The sequence below is a fragment of the Anser brachyrhynchus genome (assembly GCF_964034855.1).
Source record: "Anser brachyrhynchus genome assembly, chromosome: 1".
Taxonomy (NCBI): Eukaryota; Metazoa; Chordata; class Aves; order Anseriformes; family Anatidae; genus Anser; species Anser brachyrhynchus.
In genome coordinates, this window is record NC_137694.1 from 585499 (window position 1) to 597933 (window position 12435).

The following is a 12435-nucleotide window of genomic DNA, read 5'->3' on the forward strand; positions in this document are numbered from 1 at the left end:
GCTGGAAATTGGGAGGAATCAAAGAAGAGAAAAAGGCAGTCTCTGAGGGGAAACATGGATGCAGTAGGAGTGGGGATGCGAGCTCCAGGCTATCTGGATTGTGAACGCGTGCTGCAGGCGGTGGGAGGCAGCTTCTGGAGCAGGAGATAAAATGGGACAGGCTGGATCTGAGCAGAGACTGGCCTGCCTGAAGCCTTCCCACAGAGGAAGGCTGCTGCTCTGGAGCAGGGTCACCAGGGAGGTGCTGCGTGTCCCCAGGGGCTGCGTGTCCCCAGGGGCTGCGTGTCCCCAGGGGCTGCGTGTCCCCAGGGGCTGCGTGCCACCAGGGCCTGGCAGCAGGAGCGGGGAGGGTTCACCCCCAGGGCAGCCACGCAGGGTCCCGGGCACTCTGCCTTGGGAAGCGCTGAAGGGGGAGTGCTGGAGGCAGAAGCGAGGCAGGGGGCAGAGCCTGTTCCCAAGGAAGCAGCCCCTCCTAAAGCTGTCCCGGGCCCTGCCTGCGGGTGTGGAGCTGCAGGGACAGGGTCTGGCGTGCAGACAGGTGTGGGGTTGGGAACTCTGCAGCTGGGAGCATCAGGTGGGCTGAGGTGAAGTATTGTTTCCTTTCAGCTGATTCTTGCTCATGTCCAGAATGGAAATTCCCTTTTTTTTTCTCTTCTACAGTCACTCTTTGAACGCCAGGGTATGGCAGCACATTCGGGGGTCCTTGCGGGAGCTGAGAAGCCCCATGTTTCACTACGCAAAGGAATTCCGCGGACAAAATCTGTAGGTAAGGCAAACTGGGGGGAAATGTGTTCCTAAAGAGGAAAGGTCATGCCTGGGGAGCATTCATGCATGCATGAGAAGCAGCAGGAAGGACTCAACCCTCTACTGTCTTGTATCTGAAGATCTTTTAAGAGGGGATGCTTGATGTGATTTGTAGTTTGAAGGCTGCGTGTGTGTTGAGAACCTGCTCTAACACTGACGCTAGCCCTGCTCTGAGCAGAAGGCTGGACTAGAGACCTTCAGAGGTCCCTCTTTTGCTGAGTCTCTTTATAGAGCTGCAAGGGATAAGACGTTTCTCCCATTCTCTGTGCTTGCAAGTGAAGACTGGTGGGTGATTTTCTGTCTGCCTGTGTTGTGGTTGGGCTGGGAGTGCCGTGTGCTGAACATGGGGGGTTGAGCATTAGGCCATGAGCTGTAACAGGCTCAGATGACAGAGCAGGGAGCAAATGGATCTTTTCTAAGGGTAAACATGACAGGGTCTGTAACAAGCCGTCATCTACAGACTGTGTCGGGACATTTAGACCCTGTCCCCTGTCCCAAAAGGTTTATGGTGCAACTGAAAGCAAAAATATGCTGGAGGAAGGCGATTGGAGGAGGGGCGGGATGGACAAGGGGTGGTGGCACAACGGCAGTATGGTGGTCTCATTTTCTTGATCTTGTGTGTCAGTGGGTTTCATCCGGGTGGTAACACGAATCCGTAGTGTTAGCAAGGTGTGAGGGCTGTGTAGGCTGGAGCTGGGGAGAGTGCGTTATCACTTGGAGCTATGGGGCAAGGGGAAGGTGGTGTGCTAAGTGTTAATTTTGAGTAACCCTTTTGATAGCAGTGGTGATGCCAAAACAGATTGTGTGTTTAACACACACATAAATGAATAGAAAGTATATTCTGTTTAAATACACAGCTGAGAGCAGCATAACCCCAGCAAGAATGTAAAAATATTTGAAAAAGGCAAGGATTCATATTCAAAATGTACTTTTATATGTACAAGGGCACAGAATTGCTGTACATATGTGCCTCACATTTGTGTTTGTATGAGAGCAGCTGCTACCTGTAGTCCCACGTGAGATTGGTCTGAGAGTAGTAGAAAGCTACAGATAATTAAATGCGTGTATGATAAATCTGAAAAACAAACTAAAGAGATAATCTTTAAAAAAAAAAGAGTGGGTGTTTAATGGACTGCCCTAGTGTGTGTACTTATATACCATGTTGATAAAGCTGCTGTCACACCATAGAATATACAGGTGTAAAGCTCCTGTAACTGAAGAGCTGAAATAAAGCCTGAGCTTGAGCAAATGATAAGATGCAATGCTGGAAGCAAATGCAGGCATTAATTAGTTGTTTATATGTTGCAAAAATGCTGATGGACATGGTGAAAAGGGAGAAGACCTGACTGCCTTGGTACCTTGGGTCACCACAGCAGTGACCCACGTACCTGCACCTGGCTAGAGCAGATATGACAAGTTAATCCTCTCATGAAGGTAAAAACTGCCAGTAGCACATGTAGGGTAGGAGTCGTCTCATCTAGCCTTGCATGTTAACAATGCAGAAATCTCCACTGTCTGCTACTTGGCGGACCAGCATTGTAGTGGCCAGTGGTGTCTAAACTGCAAGTCTGTTTTGCAAACTCTGTCCTAGAAGTTTATTTTATTTGTGAGAATGTTTGTGAAAATGCTTTTAAGCAGAACTTGTTCAAGGTTCAATCAAGCCACAACAGCTGGAAATCATTTTAAAGGGGAACTGTTGTGTGAAATAGCATCTCAGCTCAATAATAGATCATAAACTGGAAAAGTATTCATTAAATACAAGATACTTGCCTGTAAGGAGCTCCTTTTTACTTGTGAAAGCAGAGTCAATGGTTCAAGAAATCCATCTAAACCTACCCCTGATGCTTGTAGATCAGGTATTCTGTCAAGGATATCTGTATGCAGAGAACTGTGGGAAGAATTACAGAATCATAGGATCGTAGAATGGTTTGGGTGGGAAAGGACCTTAAAGCCCATCTCATTCCAACCCCTGCCATGGGCAGGGACACCTCCCCCCAGCCCAGGCTGCCCAAAGCCCCGTCCAACCTGGTCGTGGGCACTGCCAGGGATGGGGCAGCCACAGCTCCTCGGGGCAGCCTGTGCCAGGGCCTCACCACCCTCATAGAGTCATGGAAGGGACCCACAAGGATCATCGAGTCCAACTCCTGGGTCCACACAGGACCACCCAAAAATCAGACTGTGTGTCTGAGAGTGTTCGCTTCTTGAACTCCAGCAGGCTCGGTGCCATCACCACTGACCTGGGGAGCCTGTTCCCGAGCCTGACCACCCTCTCAGTGAAGAATTTCTTCCTAAGAAGAATTTGAAGTCTGTAGGGTTTATACAACTGTAAGGCTTGAGGGTTGTGTGTAGGGTTTGTATGCTCATAAGCACAGAGCATAATGTCCCATGTGTGTCTTTTTTGTTCAGCACCTGGAACCTGGGAGCCCGATCCCTGTGTGGGATTCCCAGCCCGTACAGCCCTATGCAACAAGGGGTTAGAAATGCTAGATTTAATCTGCATCGGGGAAGATTAAAACAGACCTGGAGATTGCCTGTTCTGAGCTGGAATGGCTGAAGCTGTCACAAGCACAGCATCCAAGCATGACCTAACAATAAATGCAGGAAAAAAATCACAAATCTCTTTTAATTATGCTCAGTCTAAGAAAGGTATCTGCCTGCACAAAATGGAAGCAATTCCAGTGAGGAGGGGACAGCAACTTCTGGCTTCCAGCTTGTCTGTTACAATGCACACCAAAAGCAGTGCCTCTTAGAAATCAGCTAATTTTCGTGGAATTCCAAATAAGCTAAAATAGAAAACAGCCAAACATTAGAAATTGGGTTGCAATTGACTTGTTTTAGAAGTCCTTCTTGAGCTGTCATTTCACACCCACAGTGACAGGCTCATACGATGTACAGTCAGTTGACTTCATCATAAAAATCTCTACCAACAGCAAAGAACTAGATGAAAAATAAGCAGGGGTTGGCTGGTTTGGTTTGTTGGTTTTATTTTGGTGAAGAATTGCTCTGAATTATTTGCATATTGCACATGCTCCACAAGCACAGCTGTTTCAGATTCCCAGGGACTTGTGACAAAAGATCAAAATATTTCATGTTTTCTTCTAAATATTTCTTGAGACAAAGGTAATTAACCCTTCACTTGCTACAAGGAAAGCAGAAGAGAAGAAATGTTTCAAGAAAAATGTGAAGAAAGAAATGCATTGCAGCGGGGAGGCTGATCAAAAAGATCTCTGTCAGACTTCCAAGATAGCTGCCGTGCCATCTGCTCCAGCATCAGAAGTTAAAAACACTCGAATGTCTGCAGAACGGTCTCAGTACGCGCTGAGTCTCCCCCCGAGCCAATGCAAAACGCTGTGGAAGGTGTTTCTGCAAGGAGAGAAGCAGTGCGCCCTGCCGGGGGGAGCACCAGGGCTGCTGAGGGTGCGGGCGCCGGGGAGCTCGGGGGCGCTCGGGGCCGCTGGGGATGCCGGATCCCCCCGGGCTCAGCGTGAGGGAGGGGTTGGCAGAGGCACGGGTGGCACAAGACCTCTCCCCGTGCAGTTTCAGGACCGTCCGTCTCTGTAAAGACCTGGATGAGCTCCCAGTGCTTTCATTCCCCTTCTCTACGCAGGCTTTCAAGCTCACCCTCGTTGCAATTTGAACCTCGCGCAGTGCCAGCCCCCCCAGCACCCTCTATTGCACTGCTCTCTGGTGACTTCCCTCATCTTCCTCCCGCCGGGTTTCTGTTGTTGCCTGGAGCTGCTGCAAGCCGAGCGAAGCCAAGGGCTGTAACGCTCGCCCGTTTTCCCCTTCCAAAAATGAGCCCAGCACCGGCGCCTGGCACCTCAGTGCTGTGGCACGGGGCAGCTTTGGGCGCTGCTCGGCCCTCCCTGCACGGGGAGGGTAAGGCTGGGCTGCCGGGGTGTGAGCTGGAGAGAGTAACCTCATTAGCTCTCCCAAATTAATGCGCAGAGTTACATTCTCACAGGGATTTAGGCTGTTATGGCAACAGGCCCAAAAGCACTATGGAGAGTTATTGTGCTTTCCTTAGCGATTAATAACGCATTGTGCGCGCTGTGAATTGCAGAGGGGTTGCCATGAGGCTTGGGATCGCCAAGCTGCGCTTTAGGCATGCACGCAGCAGCGTGGTTCTCCCCCGAGAGCCATCGTCCCGCGGTGCTCAGGGACAGAGGTCTCTGCTGGTCCCTCCTGGTCACCAGCGAGCTCCTGGCTTGACCCAGGCTCTTTGTTCCTGCATGTGCCGACCTCTGTAGGTTATGGGTGAGCCTGGTGAGGTCTCGCTGCTCCTTGTAGGAAGTGTGTGTGCACCCTGCTACAAGGTACAGTGTGTGTTTGAATGAAACTGAGAGATCCTGCAGCTAGTGAAGGGACAGATCTGTTTATTTGTTGGGGAAGTTCAGTTTTCCATTCACGAACCTGGAATATGAACCCTGTGAGGCGGCAGGAGGGAGGTCAGAGGCAGCACACAAAGGGTCGTGCCGTTGGTGACAGACAGCTCTTTTCTCAGTGATCAGCCTCACCTCCGCCGTCCCTCTGCAGAACCTAGAATAGCTGACAAGGTTTCACGCTCGGCGGCAGAGCACGGGTGTGTGGAACGGGGACGGGGTCCGGGGGAGGCGGCGGCACGCAGTCCCTGCCGGTGAAGCGTGCCTGCAGACAAAGGGCTCAGACGCACGTGTTCCCCATGACAGGAGATCGAATGGCAAGCTGGTAATTGCTAGGTCGGGATCGGGCAGGATGAAAGGATGATCGTTCAGGTGTTACAAATTTAAAGGAGCTTCTCCTTGTGCCATGTGCTGGAGAGAATCTTAGGCTCGTGATGGGGAGACTTCCCTTGCCAGCTGCTGTGCTGTTTGTGGGTGCACAAGGCAACAGAGAGCTGCTCTGCTCTTATGTGCCCGTGAGTCTTGTGGAAGGGCTCCAAGTGCTGCAGGAGTTGGTCAGGCTCCTGCTTCTACAGACATCCCATCTCTTGGGCTGTGGTCTGCCCGTTACCTGATGAAGCATTTATCAGCAGGCAAATGTTAAGATAGAAGTGAAAAATGAACATGTTTACTACGGGTAATTAACTGTTAGCATTTGAGGCGTAGAAATGGGGTTGGATAAGAGAGCCGTGCTTTTAGCTACTAGTATTTTACCTAAGCTCAGACAGATTCTGTCTCCATTTCATCAAGATAAAAGCTACCAGGATGGTTTCACAAGTCTTGTGTCTGCTATCTAATCTTTTAGGAGGACCCTTGTTCCCAGCACTGCTCTCACTGAAGGGATTTCCATATGGCTGGGTGCTCGATGTCTCTGGAGAGGTCCATGTAGAGTCCAACCCTCTCCTAAAGGGCTGAATGCAATTCATAAATTCAGTACTTAATCAAGACATCAGGTTTTAAGCCTGCTCCCAAGGGATTATTGGTTGCCTTTGTTTAACTTCAGAGGCTCCCTGAGCAGATCTATATCCTGCGTAGACAGTAAGTAAAGCTCAGTAATGATTAGCCTCATGCTTAACTATAAACAGATGCTTCTCCATGTTAAGGGAGAGGTTTCACTTTGCCTGTGTGATCACATTGAAACATCGGTGAGGAGTTTCCTTCTGTAATGAAGACTGTATTTTACATAGCTTAAATGGGTGATTTGGTCACAATTGTGATTTGATCACAGTTTAATCAGCAGTGAATTACAGAGAGAATATTGCTTGTAATTCATTAACAATTTTAATAAAGATTAAGCACATTTGAGTCTGGGTAGCATTGGGATGATACTAGCTTTAGGGCAAATATTGTCTAAGTCAGATTTTAGAGAGAGAGCTAGAATTTACTCAGTATGACTGGATTTACCAGATAATATATTTACGTGGGCAAGGTTTAAAAAAAGGTTGGTTTACTTCATTATTTTGCTGTCACAGTAGGAATGGGTAGTGAAAGATTTGAATAAGAGAGCAGAATAACACAGCAACCCAATTCAAAGAAAGCCTAATGTAAAGGTCTTTACAAGCCAGATGGGCAATAGAGGGAGATTCGAAAGAAAGAGAAGGAAGTAATTCTGCACACATTGCTGGTAAGCCACAGTGCTCTTTGCTGCAGGTTATTGTGGGCGCTAGAAATTTGCCTGAGTTTAAAGAGCAGTGACAAGTGCACAGAAGAACGTCTACCAAGGGTTAAATACAAATGCAGTCTGACTCAGCCAGCTCTTGATCAGTAAATTGCTGGAAGCTGACAGAGTATTTGGGAGGCGCAAAGCAGCACTGCATGCTTGCTGTGTTCTTATGTGCTTCCTCTGGCAATTATTGTTGGCCACTGTCGGGCAGCATACTGGGCTAGATGTGCCTTTGATTCGATCCACAGTCATTGCCCTTGTTTTCTGCAATTCTGGGGGAGAAATGGAGAAGGGAGTAGAGGCGGTATCATCAACAGGATACAGAGAGTGAGCAAGCTGCAGAGAGAGGAGGAGAGGCAGATGAGGAAATGGATGTAGTTGCTTATGCGTGACTTGGATGGCGGAGCACACAGATACAGTGAGACGAGGAGCTATGTCAGAACGGTGAGTTGCAGGTAGTGAAGAAGAAGCTTGCCAAGCTTCTGCTTTCCTCCCACCTCTGCCATCAGTGATCTCTCCTGAGTGTTGATTTTCTTGCTGAGGAGCAACAGGAGACATTCAGTTTCACAGGGAACAGACATGATTCCTGCTATTTCTAGGAGCAGGATGGTCAGCTTGTGAACCAGAACTGGAATGAAGCCACTCTTCCTCTGTTGTAGAATCAAAGGATAATTTAGTTTGGAAGGGAGGTCTCTAGTCCAACCTGCTGCTCAAAGCAGGGTTAACTGTGAGATTGTATCGTGTTGTTCAGGGTTTTATCCAGTCTGGTCCTGAAAACCTCCAAGGATGGAAAGTGCACAACCTTCCTGAGCAGCCTGTTCTGCTGCTTGACTGTCCTCATCATAACATTTATCTTTTTATCCACTCTGAAACTGATTTCATTTCAGTTTTGCCTATTCCCTCTTGTTCCTGCACCTTGGCCTTTTGTCTTTCCACCACCTACCACTGTGAGAAGCCTGGCTTCACCTTCTTGATAACCTCCTTGTTGGTATGGGAAGGCCACTGTTAGGTCCCCCCAAAGCCGTTTCTTCTGCAGGCTGAACAAGCCCAGATCGCTCAGCCTACCCAGGCACAGCAAGAGCTCCAGCCCTGATCATTGCGGTGGCTCTTAGCTGAAGTTTGTTCAGTTTCTTGAGGTGTTCCTTGAGCCCCAAAATTGGACACAGTCTTGTGGGTGCTATCTCATGAGTGGCGAATGAGAGGGACAGTCTTCTTGCTCTGCCTGTTGCAGCGGCTCTTGTTCACGCAGCCAGGGATGCTGTAGGCCTTGGCTCCCAAGGCACATGGCCAGCCCTTGTTCAGTTTGCTGACTGCCAAGACGCCAGAGTTTCTTCCCAGCCAGTCAGTCTCCAGCCTTTCTGGTGTCAGGGGGTTCCTTCTTGGTGCAGGACTTTGCATTTGTCCTTGTTGAAATTCATGAATTTCATGAGCAATCCAGGAGATTCCTAGAGTGCGTTGAGGATAACTGCCTGGTACAGGTATTAGACAAACCACCCAGAGGAGAAGCGTTTCTGGACCTGGTGCTCACCAGTGCAGACAAATTCTTTAAAGAGGTTAAGATTGGAGGCAGTCTGGGCTGCAGTGACCGCACCCTGGTTAACTTTGTGATCTTGAGGAATATAGGCCTGGCGAAGAGCAGTCAGGACCCTGGACCTCTGAAGAGCAAACTTCAAGCTATTTAAAGACCTGGTGGACGAGATCCCCTGGAACACTGTGCTTAGGGACAAAGGAGCTGAACAGAGCTGGCAACTCTTTAAGGATGTTTTCCTTAGAGCACAAGAGCTCTTCATCCCCCAGTGTAAGGAAGAGAGCAGGGAGGGCAGAAAGGCTGAGCAAGGACCTGCTGGTCAGACTGAGGTGCAAGGAGGAGACGCATGGGCAGTGGCAGCAGGGACACTTGGCCTGGGGAGAGTAAGGGATGCTGTCCGGATGTGCAGGGATGGCAGCAGGAAAGCCAAGGCACACATGGAACATAGCTTGGCAAGGGATGCAAAAAATAACAAGAAGGGATTCTGTAGGTACATTGTCCAGAAAAGAGAGGACAAGGCGAGTGTACCCCCTCTAATAAATGGGAAGGGAGAACTGGTAACGACTGACATGGAGAAGGCTGAGGTACTCAACAGGTACTCTTTGCCTCGGTCTTCACTGCCAGTCAGACCTCCCACATCTCTCATTTTCCTGAACCTGTAGATGAGGGATGGGGGAGCAAAGTCCCACCCACTGTAAGCAAAAGAGGTTCGAGGCCACCTGATGTAACTGAACGGGTACAAGTCCATGGGGTCTGACGACAGGCATCCCAGAGTCCTGAGGGAACTGGATGATGAGTTGCCAAGCCTATCTCCATCATATTTGAAAAGTCATGGCAGTCTGGTGAAGTCCTCAGTGACTGGAAAAGGGAAACATCACTCCCGTTTTTAAAAAGGGTAGAAAGGAGAACCCAAGGAGCTACAGATCGGTGACCCTCGCCTCTCTGCTTGGGAAGATCCTCCTGGAGGCATTGTCAAAGCGCATGCAGGACAAGGAGGTGATCTGAGACAGCCAGCATGGCTTCCCCAAGGGCAAATCATGCCTGATCCATCTGGTGGCCTTCTGTGATGGAGTGACTGCATCGGTTGACAAGGGAAGGCTGACCAGTGTTATCTACCTGGTGTCCCTCAGGAGTCTGTCATGGGACTGGTGCTTTTCAATATCTTCATCAACAACATAGACACTGGGATCGAGTGCACCCTCAGCAAGTTTTCAGATGACACCCAGCTGAGTGGTGCGATTGATACAACAGAATGAAGGGATGGCATCCAAAGGGACCTGGAAAAGCTTGAGAAGTGGGACCACATGAACCTAATGAGGTTCAACAAGTCCAAGTGCAAGGTGCTACACCTGGGTCAGGGCAATCCTGGACATGAGCACGGACTGGGAGAACTCATTGAGAGCAGCCCTGCAGAGAAGGACTTGGGGGTTCTGGTGGACAAAAAGCTCGACATGAGCCAGCAGTGTGTGCCTGCAGCCCAGAAGGGCAACTGCATCCTGGGCTGCATCAACAGAGGAGTGGCCAGCAGGCTGAGGGAGGGGATTGTGCCCCTCTCTGTCCCCTCTGGAGTCCTGCATCCAGGTCTGGGGCCCCCAGCACAAGAAGGATGTGGGGCTGTTAGAGCAGGTCCAGAGGAGGGCCACAAGGTTGATCAGAGGGCTGGAGCACCTCTCCTGTGAACAAAGGCTGAGAGAGCTGGGGATGTTCAGCCTGGAGAAGAGAAGGCTCTGGGGTGACCTTATTGACAGCTTTTCTATATTTAAAGGGAGCTTATAAAAAGATGGAGAGCAACATTTTGCTCAGGCAGACAATGACAGGACAGGGTGGAATGGTTTTAAAGTAAGAGGGGAAATAGAGGTTAGGAGGAAATTTTTCACTCAGAAGGTGGTGAGGCACTGGAACAGGTTGCCCAGAGAAGCTGTGGTTGCCCCATCTCTGGAGGTGTTCAAGACCGGGCTGGATGAGGCCCTGGGCAGCCTGATCTGGTGGGTAGCATCCCTGTGCATGGCGGGGTTGGAACTAGATGATATTTAAGGTCCCTTCCAACCTGAGCCGTTCTGTGATTCTGTGATTCTCTGAATTTCCTTCTGACCCATTCCTCTAGCCTGTCTAGGTCCTTTTGAGATGTCCAGCTAGTCACTGAACCTGACAGGGCTTTGGATATCATTTTCCAAAGTACTTCCCACCACATATTAAAAAAAAATGCAGGAGAGATGCTTACAGTAGAGAAAAATATCAAGTGGGGAGCAGAGAGTAAAATGAATACTCGTAGAAGCAGCTATGTAAAGTAATACCAAAAGTAATACCCATGCAGCAAAAATGCTTGTATTATCTAACTAACATCTTCACCTTTCCTTCACTTGAAATATTTTGCTTGTAACTCATTAAAAGATCACATCCAGGACTGTAGGCTTTTGGGGCTTCTGGTAGCCCCAGAAGGTAGAACAACTAGAACTGTTCACAGTCAAAGCCAAGAACTTGCAGCAATCAGTGGCTTCACAGTCACATTCTCCTTTGGCCTGGCAGCCACTTTGCAAGCCTGCTCTTTGCAGAGCAAACTTTGAGCAAGTTGAGGATGAACACACTTTCCGGTTTTATTTCCTGAAATATCTCTGAACTCAACACTGTAGTGCCTGTCCGCTGGATGGTCAGCATATCCCAAAGACAAGCTCTAATGGTGCTAGACCATGTACTGTAACAGGACATGGTAACGGAGCTCCATGCTGCATAAATTTCCTTGTTTCAGCTCTTGGCCTTTCCCACGTGAGAAGTAGAAATGAGCATAAAGGCGTAACTTTATTTTTTTTAATTATTTTTTTTTATCCTCATGCTGTTAAGAATATGAGAATGTCTATACCAAGTCAGACCATGGCTCCATCTAGTGCAGGATCCTGTCTTAAGCATTGTCTATAAGCAGATGTCCAGGGAAAACAGGGTGATGATGTTTCTCTTGGATAACCACCCAGGAAGGGTGTCTTCAACTCAGAGATCTCTGTGCGCACAGTACCCCCACAAAAAATATCCTCCATGGCTTTGTCCAATCTTTCTTTGAAGCTGTTTCATGATTCCAGTTCGTTATGCTACCATGGTATTAAAAGTCCTCAGAGAGTGCTCAGCAAAAATAGCACAGCTTTGATCACACAGCGATAGACCGAACAATGTGATGAGATGTAAAGTTCAATGCTCACTGGCCAAAATATTCCCTTTTTCTCCCAGCAGACTCCACATCTGCAAGCATTTGGTGAAATTGCTGATGTAATATAATGCATAGTTGCCAAAGCAATTTGAATGCTGGTGGACATTACAGAATAAACATTAGAGCCAAAATGCAGGTGGTCACCGTACTACTGTGCCAAGACGTGGCTTTCTGCCATCCTGAGCATTCTCTCTCACAAGCAGTTTTAAACCTTGACAACAGCTGAACTGTAACTGAAAAGAACACGGTGTGGCAAGTAAATGGTTAGCATAGCAAAGCAGGTCTTGGTAAAGAACAGCAGACTCATGCAGAAGGCTAGAGCTGGACAAGTTGGTTAACTTGTGTACTCCCACCTCCTCAATATTAGAGGTACCTGGAAAAGCCCTCAAGGTGTACCCAGGTAGAAAGTTAGTAGTAAGAATGGCAGAATCTGGCTTCCCTGGGTGCTTGCAATTCTTGCAATGCATAAGCTACATTTCTGGTAGACCCTGCTTCTGAATTCAGTCTAGCACATTTAAGCATATGTAACCCCTCAGAAGGGGAGTGGGGAAGTGTGACACGAGAACAGCGAGCTTCAGAGTGCGAGAACCGCACATGGGAGACGGCACTGCCTGCTGCAAGTTACACAACCTGGTCGCACCCAGCTGTCTCACACGTTGGCAGCGCGGTGTTGGTAGGTTCAATCAAGCAAGTGTTCAATTATCTCAGTGCTGTGTTGGTCTGGAGAGCGTTCAGCTCGATTGGAGAGTATTGGACAAGACTGTCTGGTGGATTTAAAGCAATGTCAGATGTTTTGAGAGTCTGGCCACACTTCTGTACCGAG

The 12435-nt window shown here is 48.8% G+C and overlaps 1 protein-coding gene across 11 annotated transcripts in view; it reads left to right on the plus strand.

Moving 5' to 3' along the window:
- SHANK3 (SH3 and multiple ankyrin repeat domains 3) overlaps positions 1-12435 on the plus strand; it is a 390020-nt gene that overhangs the window by 343103 nt on the left and 34482 nt on the right. For all 11 annotated transcript variants that reach the window (XM_080596421.1, XM_080596428.1, XM_080596427.1 and 8 more), the window contains one exon: positions 661-766. In XM_080596421.1, the coding sequence (XP_080452547.1) occupies positions 661-766 (106 nt within the window). The remainder of the gene's footprint in view (positions 1-660; positions 767-12435) is intronic.